The following is a 16,860-nucleotide window of genomic DNA, read 5'->3' as shown; positions in this document are numbered from 1 at the left end:
TTCTCCTGGCTCTGCATACACGGATCACTGGGCAGTGCGTGGGAGAACATTTCAGGGGCCAAGGAGTTAGGTCAGCTGCATGCAAGGCAAGCATCATGCTATTTCTTCAGTTCCTCCTTAAACGCTGTGTGTAGGTGTGTGTGTGTGTGTGTGTGTGTGTGTGTGTGTGTGTGTGTGTGTGTGTGTTGCCAAGGATTCAACTCAGGGCTTCACATGCAAAGCAACTGTTTTATTACTGAGTTGTATCCTAGACCTAAAACCCTACTACTTTACTACTTTTTTTTCTCTTTTATTTGGGAGCCCACAACCAGCAATGCTCAGGGCTTATTCCAATTGTGCCCCACAGTTAGGAATTGCTTTTGGCTATGCTTGGGGTCCATATGAGGTGCCAAAGATTGAGCGGGGTTGGCTGAGTTCTAGGCAATCAATATATCCGCTGTACCTTCCTTCCAACATCTCCACCAGTTTTTAAGCATGATTTTTTAAGAAATGATTTCTGATTTTTTCTGTAACAAAATGTCTGATTTTTGTTTGGAAACATGTAATTCTGAAATTTAGCTCAAATATTCTAAATATAAACTTACAGAGAAGAAATCTGGTAATTTATTTTAGTAATGATATTTGGAGATGCTTTTTTGTAGTAGATCAACTTCTTGATCTTTGAATTGTTAATTTTTCCAGAAGTCTGCTTTGCTTTTGCATATGAGGATTGGGTCTAATTCTTTCAGTGAAAAGGTTTAGCTAGTTGTTATTGTGACTTTTAGCTGATGTTAATTTTCTGCATTTAAAATTTTGGGGGGCTTTTTGGTTTTTGGGCACAACCAGAAGTGCAAATTCTTGAAGTGGCAACTACTAATATGCCAGCAAGATAATCTTCCTTCCTCAATAGAACTTACCTAGAGATTTCCCTGGCAGTAAGAGAGAAAATATCAGGGAATGAAGTGGAAATGAAGCACTCCCAGATTACGAAAGGAAACATGGTACAGCAGCTTAAAAATCCCACTGTGGGTTGTAGTTGAAGATTGTAATCTTGACAAGTAATCAGTAACAGCCACTTATATAATATTTGAAAACAACTTCAAAAAGAAAGTACTGGCAATGTTTCACAAACTCAAAAAAACTGGAATGGACTGTCAGTAAGACAAGAGAACATGAGAGCAAAAATTAAAAAATCCCTACAAACAGAAATGAAAAACTTGGTAGACAAATGAAGAATGCACTGGAAGGATTCACCAGTAAAGTAACAGATACTGAGGACAGAATCAGTGAACTCCCATATGAGATGCAGAAAACCAGACTACAACTGAAGGTGGAAAATAAACTCAACCATGATTGAGGAGCAATAGTCAAAGATATCATTGCTGAGATCTTGAGAACACAAGAACCCCCATCCAGGAGGACCAAAGAGTACCAGCTAAGAGATTCAAATAAAAATATTCCAAGATGTGAGGGCCAGAGTGATAGCACAGCCATAAGGCCTTTGCCTTACATGCGGCTAACTTGGGACAGTTCCGGGTTCAATTCCTAGCATCTCATAAGCCTGATAAGAGTTATTTCTGAGCACAGAGCCTGGAGTAACCCCTGAGCACTCTGGGTGTGGCCCACCCTACCCCCAAATCCAAGATGCATACAAATCAAAATGACAAAAACCATAGAGATAGAATATTGAAAGCAGCAAGATCAAGGAAGAAAATTATGAACAAAGGAGTATCTTAAAGATTTATAACAGTTACCAAATGAAATCCTCTGAAGACAATAGTGAGATATGATAAAACAAAACAACAAAAAACCTCAATGAAACAAATGCCTTACCAAGAATACTTTACCTAGTCAGAATCTCATATTTGAAGGAAAAGTACACAATTTCAAGAATTTCAATACATGAAGGGATAATACCCAGATTGAAGAACTTCAGCATAGCTCAAGAACTTTATAGACTCAAACCCATTTTTACAAGAACTCAAGGGTTTACTATAATACAAGTCCCACAAATTCTCCAAATTTCTACACAAAGATTACACACAACCATGTCAATAATCTCTTAATGGACTAAATGCACCAATTAAGAGAAAGTAGCAGGATGGATTAGAAAATAGAACCTAATGTTTTGCTGTCTGAAAGAAATACATTTGAACAGTCAGAGCAATACTGACTCAAGTCAAAGGTTGTAAGATAATTCTTAAACAATTTCCTCACAAAAACCATGGATGCCATGCTAGTATCAGACTACATAGACTCAAAAAGGTTATAACAAGCAACAAGGGTCAGTTCTTAATGATCAGGAATATACATATATGAAGAACTCACATTGCTAAATATATATGCACTTAAGCAATGGATAATAGACTTGAAGAAAGACATGACATAACAGTTGTAGTCAAGACGTTAACACTGCAATCTCACCTCTTGCTATATCTATTAGACTCAAGTTCAGTAAGGAAACACTTGTTTAGAAGAAGAAATGAAAGAGTAGGGTTTTATATATATATACATGTATGTATTGTATATATTTTCATCTCCCCAAATATGAATTCTTTTCCAGTATACATGGTATTCTCCAAGATAGACTAGAAGCTGGAACATAGAACATAGCTTCATAAAATCAAGATGAATGGTATCAGCTGTCTTCTCAGACCATGATGGACTAAAAATAGAAGTTAATCACAAACAAATGGAAAATTAACTTAATGACCCATAAATTAAACAGTTTACTACAGAAAAACCAGTGGATCAGAGAAGAACTCAAAAAGGAAATTAAGGGGCCGGAGAGATAGCATGGAGGTAAGGCATTTGCCTTTCATGCAGAAGGTCAGTAGTTCAAATCCTGGCAGCCCATGTGGTCCCCTGAACCTGACAGGAGCGATTTCTGAGCAAAGAGCCAGGAGTGACATCTGAGCACTGCCAGGTGTGACCCAAAAACCAAAAAAAACAAAACAAAACAAAAAAAAAAAACAAAATCGAGATTCCTGGAAACAGGAGAATAAGTACATGAGCTACAAGCACTTATGGAACACAGAAAAAGTGGTATAAAGAGGGAAGTTTATAGCACTGCAGGCATTTATCAGGAAGGAACAAAGGACCCACATAAGTATAATTTCTCAAGCTGAGTAAACAGCTTGATAAATTAGATAACGACTAACAAAAAAAGTAAAAAATAGGCAGGAGAAAGGAAATAATAATCAAAGTTCAAATTAATGAACTAGAATTCCAAAAAACAATCAGAGAACAATAAAACCAAATTTGGTTTAAAAAAATAAATACAAACAACAAACCACTAGCAAGATTTTAAAAAATAAGTAAGAGAGAACTCAAATAAACTGAATCAGAAATGAAAGGTGTCACAACTGACACCTGAAATTCAAAGGATCATCAGATTTTTTTTTGAGAATCTTTTTGCCATGAACTGACTAAAATTCTGTCTTGTAGAAGTAGACAGGTGAGTGGGAAAAAGGGGCGGGGAAGATGGGCATTGGTGGAAGGAGGTAGATGTTAGTGATGGGATCAGTATTGAGACTTTGTATGTCTGAAACCTAATCATGAATAACTTTGTAATTTCATGGTAACTAATTAAAAAAAAGTAATGTTTGCTCACTTTCTGATACAGCTTATTTTTTCTTAACCTACTGAATTTTTATGGAGAAATATGTTAATATAGAACATATGTGTATAAATATAACAAGTCTGGTATCTTACATTTCTAGTTTTATCATGAGTTTCGGTTGAAAACAGTATGAATTGCTTATTTTGAATTTTGATCTTATTGAAGCATATGCATTTAATAAAATATAAGGCTGGTATTGTAGAAGTGGTATTTATCAGAGAATGGAAACACATACCCTGCTCATGGATTGGCAGGATTAACATCATTAAAATGGCAATACTCCCCAAAGCATTGTACAGATTTAATGCAATCCCTCTAAAGATACCCATGGCATTCTTCAAAGAAGTGGATCAAACACTTCTGAAATTCATTTGGAACAATAAACACCCTCGAATAGCTAAAGCGCTTCTTGAGAAAGGAATATGGGAGGCATTACTTTCCCCAACTTTAAACTGTATTACAAAGCAATAGTTATCAAAAAAGCATGATACTGGAATAAAGACAGACCCTCAGATCAGTGGAATAGGCTTGAGTACTCAGAGAATGTTCCCCAGACATACAACCACCTGGTTTTTGATAAAGGAGCAAGAAATCCTAAATGGAGTAAGGAAAGCCTCTTCAACAAGTGGAGTTGGCACAACTGGTTAGCCACTTGCAAAAAAAAAGCGAACTCAGACCCCCAGCTAACATCATGTATGAAGGTAAAATCCAAATGGATTAAAGACCTTGATATCAGACCTGAAATTATAAGGTATATAGAACAACACGTAGGTAAAACACTCCTTGACATTGAGACTAAAGGCATCTTTAAGGAGGAAACAGCACTCTCCAAACAATTGGAAGCAGAGATAAACAGAAAGGAATATATTAAGCTGAGACACTTCTGCACCTCAAAAGAAATAGTAGTGCCCAGGATACAAGAATCACCCGCTGAGTAGGAGAAACTATTCACCCAATACCCATCAGATAAGGTGCTAATAACCAAAATATACAAGGTACTGACAGAACTTTACAAGAAAAAAGTATCTAATCTCATCAAAAAATGGGGAGAAGAAATGAACAGACACTTTGTCAAAGAAGAAATACAAATGGCCAAAAGGCACATGAAAACATGCTCCACATCACTAATCATCAGGGAGATGCAAATCAAAATAACTATGAGGTACCATCTCACACCACAGAGATTGGTGCACATCACAAAGAATGAGAACAAGCAGTGCTGGCAGAGATGTGGAGAGAAAGGAACTCTTATTCACTGTTGGTGGGAATGCTGTCTAGTCCAACCTTTATGGAAAGTGATATGGAGATTCCTCCAAAAACTGGAAATTGAGCTCCCATACGATCCAGCTATACCACTCCTAGGGATCTACCCTAGGAACAAAAATACAATACAAAAATCCCTTCCTCACACATATATTCATTGCAGCACTATTTAAAGAAACTGTAGTACATATACACAATGGAATAGTTTGCAGCTGTCAGAAGAGATGAAGTCATGAAATTTTCTTATACATGGGTATACATGGAATCTATTATGCTGAGTGAAATAAGCCAGAGGGAGAGAGACACAGAATAGTCTCACTCATCTATGGGTTTTAAGAAAAATAAAAGATATTTTTCCAATAATTCTCAGAATCAAAAGAGAGGAGGTCTGGAAGGTCCAGCTCACAACATGAATCTCACCACAAAGAGTGATGAGTGCAGTTAGAGAAATAACTACACCGAGAACTATCATAACAATGTAAATGAATGAGGGAAGTAGAAAGCCTGTCTAGAGTACAGGCAGGGGTGGGGAGGAGAGAGACTTGGGACATTGGTGATGGGAATGTTGCACTGGTGAAGGGGGGGGTGTTCTTTACATGACTGAAACCCAACTATAATCATATTTGTAATCAAGGTATTTAAATAAAGATATAAAAAAACATGCTTCAACAGAAACATAAAAAGAAGTGTTTAATGTGTAAGCCTTCCCTAATAATTTGCATCTATATCTCTAACTTTATTTTTATTACTCCTAGCATTTGAGTAGTAATTCTTCTGAAGTTAATACAAACTTTATTTTGAAAATAATGCCCACTCTTTCAAGAGAAATTGACTATTATTTCTGACAAAGTTAGAGAAAATGAAGAATTTGAGAGTTAGCCCTTAGCTCTGGGTAGATTTTTTATATTAGTTTTCATGAATTATCTTTTTTTTTTTTTTTTTTTTTGGTTTTTGGACCACATCTGGTGACGCTCACGGGTTACTCCTGGCTATGAGCTCAGAAGTCATTCCTGGTTTGGGGTACCATATGGGATGCCGGGGGATCGAACCACGGTCCGTCCTAGGCTAGCGCTGGCAAGGCAGACACCTTACCTCTAGTGCCACCATGCTGGCCCCATGAATTATCATTTACTGCTGTATTATTTTAGTTAGAACTAAGTATCATTGAAGACATGGAAAAGTAGTGCTGTATTCAGTATCTAAATGTAAGGAATCAATTGATCCATTACATGGTTCTTAAGTATGAAAAAATAAGAAGATTCACTAAAATTTAAAACATTCTGTTAAACAATTAAGTTTTTTTTTTTTTTTTTTTTTTTTTTGGTTTTTGGGCCACACCCGGCGATGCTCAGGGGTTCCTCCTGGCTGTCTGCTCAGAAATAGCTCCTGGCAGGCACGGGGGACCATATGGGACACCGGGATTCGAACCAACCACCTTTGATCCTGGATCGGCTGCTTGCAAGGCAAACACCGCTGTGCTATCTCTCCGGGCCCAAAATTAAGTATTTTTAATATTTTAAGTTGCTTAAGTGATTCAATACTCACTCAACTAAGAATTTGTGCTTTTTTTGGGTGGGAGCACACCCAGTGAGGCTCAGGGGTTACTTCTGGCAATGCGCTCAGAAATTGCTCCTGGCTTGGGAGACCATATGGGATGCCGGAGGATTGAACTTCGGTCCATCCTAGGTTAGCATCGGCAAGGCATACGCCTTACCGCTCCGCGCCACTAATCTGGCCCCAGAATTTGTGCGCTTTTTTTTTTTTTAACCAATATTTTTGTGTATATATGTATATAAGCACACACACATACTTGTGTCATTATTTTTTTGTATTTCAAGCAGAGCTCTGGGGCCTCTTGAACTGATTCCAGTGATCAACCTGGACTGGCTATTATGCATTATAGTTCAATGCTTGGCCCAGTTATGGTAGAGGCCACCCAGCAATTCTAGGGATGAGTCATATTGTATTTGAGATGGAATTCAGGTTGCTACAGGCAAAGCATGTTCTCTAGGCTTTTTCATCTGCTACCACGTCTTCTACTATATATTAAAAATTTGTTTTATTATAACACTGATTTACCAAGTTGTTAATAAAACAGCCATTTCAAGCATTAAATGTCCAAAAGGCATTAAATGTTCAAAAACCAGTTTGAGTTTCCCTATACTAGTGTTCCTAGTTTCCCAACCCAACTGGTGTCTGTCCCCTTACAGGCACACATTTACTTTATATTGTTTGTTACAGCACAAGGGCAAATGTAACTATCAAAACTTAGATCACTAAGGGTTAATTTGTAATAGTTATGATATCTCAAGGTATTACTAAAATCTTGTCTAAGGATTTATTTGACAGTGTGGTTGGTGCTAGTCGAGCCTTTGTGTTGTTGTTTAGGCTCATTGAGCTGGGTGGTCTCCTGTGCAACTTTCCAATCAGGTTGACTGTGATTATAGTGTGTTGACATTATTATGAAATTTTGAGGTGTTGACCTCAAGGTCAAGGCCTTATAAATATAGAACAAGTTTGATGGTCTGGCAGTTTGATACATTTGAGTTGTGGAACAGGGATATTTCTTTCTAAAGGTGTTGGGTATGGTGCTGAACTGCTGCACCTTCATGCAGAAAGGTTAATCTGCCCACCACAAATCTGAGAAGGTCCCAGAGTTTCAGCCCCATCTACCAGGGAAGGTCAGAGACCATCATTATCTTTTATTAATGTAGCTGCATAGCTTTCAACATGAAAAATTTTGGCAGATGTGGACAGTAGCTGCTGGGTTTTCTGGTGGTGGGGAGATGTGTATGTGGGGACTTGGCCTACCCTCATTCTGAGAATGTTCCTGATTTTCTGTCAGAGGATGTTGGGTGTTGGTTGCACCCACTATATTTATTTATTTGCTTTTGGCCACATCCATGGTGCCCAGACCATACCCCTGGCTCTGTGCTGAGAAATCACTCCTAGGAGACTCTGGGGATCATATGGGATACAAAGGATTGAACCTAGGTTAGCCATGTGCAAGGCAAACACCCTCCCAGTGCTTTTGTTTTGGCTCCATCCCCATTATATTTGTTAAGAGAGGAAGAAATGTCATTTCCTCTGTCTGATTGTTTAGTTACAGTTTTGTGTTCTTTGTCATAATTTATTGATTAAAATCCAGTTGGAGCTAAATTACAAGGTCTTAGCTTCCTAAAAAAATGTCATAAAATTAAGATATCAGATCTATATTGGTGAAAAAATGAAACATATTTGCATAGTGGATGGTGGTAGTGATATGGTCATCTGTTTGCATATGTTAATACTAGCATATATATATATATATTTTTTTTTTTTTTTTTTTTTTACTTTTTAAAAGTTGCATAGCAAACTTTTGGAGACAGAGCGGCAATTAGGGGAAGCTCATGGTCGACTGAAAGAGCAGAGACAGCTTTCCAGTGAAAAGCTTATGGATAGAGAACAGCAAGTAGCTGATCTACAACTCAAGCTTTCTCGTTTAGAAGAACAGGTAATCTAACATTTCAGATGAATTTATAATAGTAAATTTCTTGATATATTTGATAAATTTGAAGTATAATTATAATCTAGTCTTTTAATTATATTGAGCTTTTAATGGGTGTTAATTTTTCTAAACTTTAAATTTTGACTTATTTTGCCCAATGAAAATAAATAGCTTTTGTGTTAATTACATTAAGTCATTTAGTTATGTTAGTGATTCCTAAAGTTCTTAACAAAATATGTGAAGATGATCATCCTTTCAGCTTGAGACAGGAAAAATTCAAGGGTGAAAAGTATCCTTGTTTATGGCTGTTAGAAGAGAAGTTTCAGACTTAAGAGGACACTTCTTAATATCATAGTGAAAAACGAACAGTTAATGAGGGTCATTCATGGCATGTAACTAGTGCATTTAAACTTTGAGTTTGCATTTTAAGGATTTTTATTTTGAAAAATTTAGCTTAAAGTTGAATGCTGTCCTAATTATAAATATAATAGGGAAAGTGGTAATTTTAAAGTTATCATTAAGTCATATCATTTATTAGAATGAAAAGGATATTGTGAGTTAATTAAAACTTTTAGCTTTTAATTAGCTGTATATATATGTATGTATATATATGTATATATACATATATATGTTTGTTTGTTGGTTTTTGGGTCACACCCAGAGGCACTCAGGGGTTACTCCTGGCTCTGTGCTCAGAAGTCACTTCTGGCAGGTTCAGCGAACCATATGGGATACCTGGGTTTGAACCAGGCTCTGTCCTGTGTTGGCTGTGTGCAAGGCAAACATGCTTTACTGCTCTGCCATCACTCTGGCTTTTTTTTTTTTTTATTTTAAACCCAAAATTTAGGTATACAACATTTTAAATTATTTTTTATAATTAAATTAATTATAATAAGCAATTATTGTGTTGGAAAAAGTCTATATTGATATTTTGATTTAGCTAATTTTTCCTTGATCAAATTATAAACAAAGCAATAATAAGCCAAATATAATATGAATAAAAATAGTATTTTTTTTTTAGATATTGTTATGATGCTGGAGATTAAACCCATGATCTAACAACTTGTGAGATCTGTGCTGTACTGCTAAGACATATTACTAACCTCTGAATTATATTTCTTTGGTGGGGAGAGGGCCTTATTCCTGCCTCTGAGCTCAGGGTTCACTGTGAAAGGCAAATGCTCTATGAGCTACCCTATTGCTCCTGACCTGCATTATATCTTGGAATGAAATTCTCTTCTCATGGTCTTGCCTCTTACTCATGAGATAGCATTTTATTTATAAAATCAAAATTATATATTGATTGAGTTTAATATTCAGTTCAGACCTGGGAATTATGAGAATTAAAGGAATCCTGAATATTTTTGAATGATTTGTCTTAGGCCCATAATGGTAAAAAATAACAATCTACCTTTACTTTTAAGTTGAAGGAAAAAGCAACACATTTCACAGAATTACAACATCAATTAGAGAAAACAAAGCAGCAGCATCAAGAACAACAAGCTGTTCAGCAAAATACCACAGCAAAACTCCGAGAAGCACAGGTAACCATTACTTGAATCGTTAGCCTTTACAAAAATTTATTAAAATTATCTCTCTTTTGCTATTGTAAAACTAGGTTAGCAAAATACTTGATTGTGGCAAGATTTTATAATTTTTAGTATGTGATAAAAATTTTTGTTACTATTTTAAATATCTGAAATATTTTATAATAGGTTTATTATGAGTAAATTAATTTGAAATATTTACTTAGAATTTTTAGATTTCTTACCTTTCATTTTAAAAAAGTTATACAAAACATAATTTATGTATAATTGTTATTTAATATACCTTATTTGTAAAACTAAAATGTGTAAGTAGGATTTTATGGTTTCATTAATCCAGTGAAAATGAACATTTTGTATCTGCTAGAGTAGAGTCTATTGTTAAAATTGTATCTTTCCTTTCTTCTGAACTATCAGGTTTGGAACATTGAATTAGGTATAGAAAATGTAAGCAGTTATATTTTTAACTGGGCTAAACTAATCCAGATTGTATATCATAGCTTAGAAGATCAAAGAAAATTAAAGTTCTGTTATGGGGAGGGAGAGTGCCCAAAATGTGTGAAATAAATTTTTTTATTTTTTCATTTTTCATCAGTTTATTGAATATTTTCAAACATTGTATGCCATGCTTATAGTAAAGAATAAGAACATAATTCATATTAAACATAGTACTTTCCTTTTAGGAAATGGCAGTTTAATGGAATTTGACAGAAATAGTGTTGGAGTTTATGGGAGGCAATAAGTGATATTCTTCTCTGTTCCTTCTGAGTTTGGAGAGAGATGTGTGAGTCAGAGATTAGAATTTTATATGCATTTTACGTATTCTTTCATTCAGTTAGTTAATACATGTCTTTGTGCCTACTCTTAGCCAAGGAAGTGGCTTGTGGAGATAGCTATGTAGAAAAAGACAACTGTCTCCCTTTATATCCCTTACTGAAGGAGGCAAACAATAGGAAAGGTGAATAAGCAAAATAGTATGCTAGATGGTAATAAATGTGGTATAGATTGAGAAATATTTGGCCTAGGGTAAGGACTGTCCAGAGCTTGAGGTTTACTGTTATATTGGATAGGGCTGCCAGGAAAGGTTTCATCAAGATGGTGAAAGGCCAGAAGGAAAGTGTGAGTTGTGTTGATGAGAGAGAAGAGCATTAGTACCTAAAGAGATGTTGAGACAGGGGCATGTCCAAGGAGGGTTAGGAAACCAGATGCTGAGTGGTGAGTGATAAGAATTTAAAAAATATACATTCACAGAAATCACTAGGAATCAGATCATTGAGTGACTTTAAGGAATTTTTTAGACAAAAAGATGCAAAATATCATTGGGAGATGAGAAATTACATACTGAGCAAAGGAATAAAAAGATTTGATTTGCAACTTCACAAGGCTGCTGTATTGTGAATAGGCTCCAAAGTCAAAAAGTCAACACAAATAAATTATGAGACTAGAGTAGTCCAAATAACATTAAAATGCCTTGGACTAGTACATAAATATGGTGCAGCTAATAGATGAATGATCAGATTATAAATCTACTTCAAAGGAAAAAGTGACTGAATTAGTATTGATAGGTTAATATATGAAGTATTGAGGATGAAAGAAAGAATGAGTCTAAGAAGAAAGATCGAGAAGTGGAGAATTCTATTATGTTTGGTAACTCGGAGGACACACTGGTGATGTTGCTAGATCAGTTTGGACCGAGCAAAAATTATGGCCTGTTGGTGAAAGTTCAATCTCCGGCATCCTATCTCTGTTGTTTTGTTTTTTTTTTTTAGAAATTTTTATTTTTATTTTTACCACAGTAGATTAAAAATCTTTCACAGTAATATTTTAGGTATATAGTGACATTGAATCAGGGGTATTCCCACCACCAATGTTATCCTCCCTCTACCCCTGTTCCCAGCATTCATCCCATATCCCCCTCCTTTGCCCCAGAAGGGAGATTTTCATAAGTAATTCAACTTTATTTTCTACTTCAGTTAGAAAGTTGTATATATCCATGCATACATACATATAAACATATTTGTGTGTATGTATGTGTGAATATATATATATATATATTCACCTCCTTTTCTCATATGTCAAAGGATATATATGTATATACATATACATTTGAAAATATAGTTTAAATTCACTCCATTTATCACACAACTTTTTAGGTAATACTTTATTTCTTTTCTAATATTTTCAATTACCATTACAATTAGTCCTAAGATATTCAGGGAGTTCTGTCAAAAATATTTCCCAAATCAAATTCTAAGCTCTAAATACCACAGTGACCTTTAGGGTTGAGCGGATAGAAGTTCAGTCACAGTGTAGTGTAGTTGTAGTTTTTGATCTGGAACCATTTAAGGTGACCTTTTGATGAGTTATTGAACTGTGATTTGGGAATAGGTCTAGGAATTAGGATGATATAAATGTTGATTCCATATTTTAATGCTTTATATATTTTGTATTTCCCAGGAAATTGGCAGAAATTGGGATTGAAAGACTATATCAGGTCTCAAGTCTTCTGTGAATGAGGTAGGGATTTATAGAAAGCAATGTAGAGTAGAGGGTAGGATAAGCTACACTTACTTCCCAAAGTAACATGAAACTTTTACACGAGAGAGTAATATTCAGAAAAGCAGGAAAAGGTCAATTGCTTTAGCTTGCCCAGAGGAATAAGCCTTACATGTGAAGATGGATAGAGAGGATATCAACGTTTTTAAAAGAGGAACCAAATTTTATTGTGATGCACACATCCATGATTGATATGGAGAAAAACTTAGGTCTTAATGATAGTTCCAGGAAATTCAAAGAATATATAATAGAAATTGAAATCTAGAAACGTATCATTTCATTAATGGTAGGAACAGAGCTTGAGAGTCAGAGAGGTTGGATTGCTTTACATTATTTTGTGATTTAAATTTAGAATATGAGACTTAAGTTCGCAAGACTAATATTAACTAATGTTATGGTCTGGGGATGTGATTCAGTGTCAGAGCACTTGCCTTATATGTGTGCAGTCCTGAGTTTGATTGTTGGCATTGCTCCCCAAACATAGCAAAATTCAAAACTAGCTATAAAATAAAATATTTTAATATTGACATTTGAAGGCACCAGATGGTTGCTGGCTCTGTTTCATGATGGTGGTATAGTTTATTATAAGTTTTGAAGAAGGGTTGATAGGGACATTGTTTAGGGTTAAGGATTAATTCTTTTAACCAAATGATATGGGCAACTGTGGGTTGAAGAGCTCCAAAATGTTGTGGAGGTATATTTTTGTGCTGTTTCGTGTAGCATTAATGACTTTGTTAAAGTAGAAGAGTTATCTTACTGTTTTGATAGAAGATTCTTGTTCATTTAAAGAATGTATGTGAGTTAGATTGAAGTCATTTATTTTTCTGTTCCCTCAACAATCATCTTAGATCATGTTAGACTTTAATAAAAAAGTGAAAAAAAAAAGGACAAAAGTTTATACCTTCACGTAACATTTAATTTATTGTGGGTAAAAGGAGGTAGAAAATTATGAGGAATACAAGTAAATGACTTTTAGGGGCCTGAGGGATAGGTACAGGTTTTAAGACACAGGCAACTGACCCTAATTCTATTTTTGGAACCAGCCAGGTTCCACAAGTACGGTCAGGTGTTATGCCCAAGCACCTCCATCAATACAAATTAAAGTGTCTTAAAAAATCAGTGCTATTGAAGGAAAAATATCTGGTGGGGCAAGATTTAGGAAAGACTGTGTGTGTGTGTGTGTGTGTGTGTGTGTGTGTGTGTGTGTGTGTGTGTGTGTGTGTGTGTGTGTGTGTGTGTGTGTATGTGTGTGTGTGTTAAAACCAATGATGTTTAGGACTGACTTGGCTCTGCACTCAGTGATCATTCTTGGTGGGCTTGGGATACCATATGGGATGTTGGGGATTGAACCCTGTTGACTATGTGCGAGGCAAGTGCCCTATCCACTGTACTATTATATCGGCCCAGCTATACTTTTATTGTAATGATCAGGGTAGGTCTGGTTATGAATGTGACATCTGAATAGATATTTGAATATGAAATAAGCCTTGTGACTTCATGGGGTAAGTTTTCCATGCAGAAGGAACAATTATTGCAAAGCCACCCAGGTGGGAGTGTACTTGATATGATTTAAGGATAACAAGGTATCTCATGTATATAAATGAATTGAATAAGAAGAGTAGCATTAATGAGTGCAGCATTAGAATAAAAAAGTGATTGATTTTTAAATTCTTTTTTTTTTCCCCTGGGGGATGTATTTGGCCAACTGCACCAAACAGCCAAATGCTCAGGTCCTGCCACAGGGTACTATAAGGGCCATCCCCACTAGTGCTGGGGATTGTTGTGGATTGACCTTGCCCTAGGCAGGATGTGCAGTTCTGACCACTGAGCTATCTCCTGGCCCTGGGCTTGTATCTAAGGTTCACGTTTACTCTCCTTTAACCCAGGGGCACTCATCATACTTTCTGGTTCTTTTAACATGTCTTCATTAGTCTGGGAGTGCATATAGACAATGCCTGCCCAAGATCTTCAGTCAGTTCCAAGCAATCTGCTTTTTGGGAGAATTGATATTCAAAACCAAATTCTGGGTGCCAGTATAAATAACCTAGTAACTCATCCCCCTGGTCACTTTTTTTTTATTTAAACAACTTTATTACATACATGATTGTGTTTGGGTTTCAGTCATGTAAAGAACACCACCCATCACCAGTGCAACATTCCCATCACCAATGTCCCAAATCTCCCTCCTCCCCACCCAACCCCTGCCTGTACTCTAGACAGGCTTTCTATTTCCCTTGTACATTCTCATTATTAGGATAGTTCAAAACATAATTATTTCTCTAACTAAACTCATCACTCTTTGTGGTGAGCTTCATGAGGTGAGCTGTTACTTTCAGCTCTTTTCCTTTCATGTCTGAAAGTTGTTATTGAAAGAATGTCTTTAATTTTTCTTAAAACCCATAGATGAGTGAGACCATTCTGCGTCATTCTCTCTCTCTCTCTGACTTATTTCACTCAGCCTAATAGATTCCATGTACATCCATGTGTAGGAAAATGTCATGATTTCATCTCTCCTGACAGCTGCATAATATTCCATTGTGCATATATACCACATTTTCTTTAGCCATTCATTTGTTGAAGGGTATCTTGGCTGTTTCCAGAGTCTTGCTATGGTAAATAGTGCTGCAATGAATATAGGTGTAAGGAAGGGATTTTTGTATTGTATTTTTGTGTTCCTAGGGTATATTCCTAGAAGTGGTATAGCTGGGTTGTATGGGAGCTCGATTTCCAGTTTTTGGAGGAATCTCCATATTGTTTTCCATAAAAGTTGAACTAGATGGCATTCCCACCAGCAGTGGATAAGAGTTTCTTACTCTCCACATCCCCACCAACACTGTTTGTTCTCATTCTGTGTGATGTGTGCCAATCTCTGGGGTGTGAGGTGGTACCTCATAGTTGTTTTGATTTGCATCTCCCTGATGATTAGTGATGTGGAGCATTTTTTCATGTGTCTTTTGGCCATTTGGTATTTCTTCTTTGTCAAAGTGTCTGTCCATTTCTTCTCCCCATTTTTTTTTTTTTGATGGGATTAGATGTTTTTTTCTTGTAAAGTTCTGTCAGTGCCTTGTATATTTTGGAGATTAGCCCCTTGTCTGATGGGTATTGGGTGAATACTTTCTCCCACTCAGTGGGTGGTTCTTGTATCCTGGGCATTATTTCTTTTGAGGTGCAGAAGCTTCTCAGTTTCATGTATTCCCATCTGTTAATCTCTGCTTTCACTCGCTTGGAGAATGCAGTTTCCTCTTTGAAGATGCCTTTAGTCTCAATGTCCTGGAGTGTTTTACCTACGTGTTGTTCTATATATCTTATGGTTTCGGGTCTGATATCAAGGTCTTTCATCCATTTGGATTCAACCTTTGTACATGATGTTAGCTGTGGGTCTAAGTTCAATTTTTTGCAAGTGGCTAGCCAGTAGTGCCAATACCACTTGTTAAAAAGGCTTTCTTAGCTCCATTTAGGATTTCTTGCTCCTTTATCAAAAATTAGGTGATTGCATGTCTGGGGAACATTCTCTGAGTATTCAAGCCTATTCCACTGATCTGAGGGCCTGTCTTTATTCCAATAGCATGCTGTTTTGATAACTATTGCTTTGTAGTACAGTTTAAAGTTGGGGAAAGTAATTCCTCCCATATTCTTTTTTCCAATGATTGCTTTAGCTATTCGAGGGTGTTTATTGTTCCATATGAATTTCAAAAGTGCCTGATCCACTTCTTTGAAGAATGTCATGGGTATCTTTAGAGAGATCGCATTAAATCTGTACAATGCTTTGGGAGTATTGCCATTTTAATGATGTTAATCCTGCCAATCCATGAGCAGGGTATGCGTTTCCATTTCCGTGTGTCCTCTCTTATTTCTTGGAGCAGAGTTTTATAGTTTTCTTTCTATAGGTCCTTCACATTTTTAGTCAAGTTGATTCCAAGATATTTGAGTTTGTGTGGCACTATTGTGTATGGGGTTGTTTTCTTAATGTCCATTTCTTCCTTATTACTATTGGTGTATAGAAAGGCCATTGATTTTTGTGTGTTAATTTTGTAGCCTGCCACCTTGCTATATGAGTCTATTGTTTCTAGAAGCTTTTTGGTAGAGTCTTTAGGGTTTTCTAAGTAGAGTATCATGTCATCTGCAAACAGTGAGAGCTTGACTTCTTCCTTTCCTATCTGGATTCCATTGATATCATTTTCTTGCCTAATCACTATGGCAAGTACTTCCAGTGCTATGTTGAATAGGAGTGGTGAGAGAGGACAGCCTTGTCTTGTGCCAGTATTTATAGGAAAGGCTTTCAGTTTTTCTCCATTGAGGACAATATTTGCCTCTGACTTGTGGTAGATGGCCTTAACTATTGAGAAAGGTTCCTTCCATTCCCATCTTGCTGAGAGTTTTCATCAAGAATGGGTGTTGGACCTTATCAA

General features: G+C 36.2%; 1 protein-coding gene across 1 annotated transcript in view; it reads left to right on the top strand.

Annotated features, from left to right (window-relative positions):
* EEA1 (early endosome antigen 1) overlaps window positions 1–16,860 on the top strand; it is a 132,689-nt gene that overhangs the window by 71,729 nt on the left and 44,100 nt on the right. The window contains exons 12-13 of the mRNA XM_049782801.1: window positions 8,208–8,357; window positions 9,776–9,895. Coding sequence (XP_049638758.1) covers window positions 8,208–8,357; window positions 9,776–9,895 — 270 coding nt within the window. The remainder of the gene's footprint in view (window positions 1–8,207; window positions 8,358–9,775; window positions 9,896–16,860) is intronic.

The sequence above is a fragment of the Suncus etruscus genome, chromosome 11 (assembly GCF_024139225.1).
Source record: "Suncus etruscus isolate mSunEtr1 chromosome 11, mSunEtr1.pri.cur, whole genome shotgun sequence".
Lineage (NCBI taxonomy): Eukaryota > Metazoa > Chordata > Mammalia > Eulipotyphla > Soricidae > Suncus > Suncus etruscus.
This window is presented reverse-complemented; position numbering and strand designations above follow the sequence as displayed.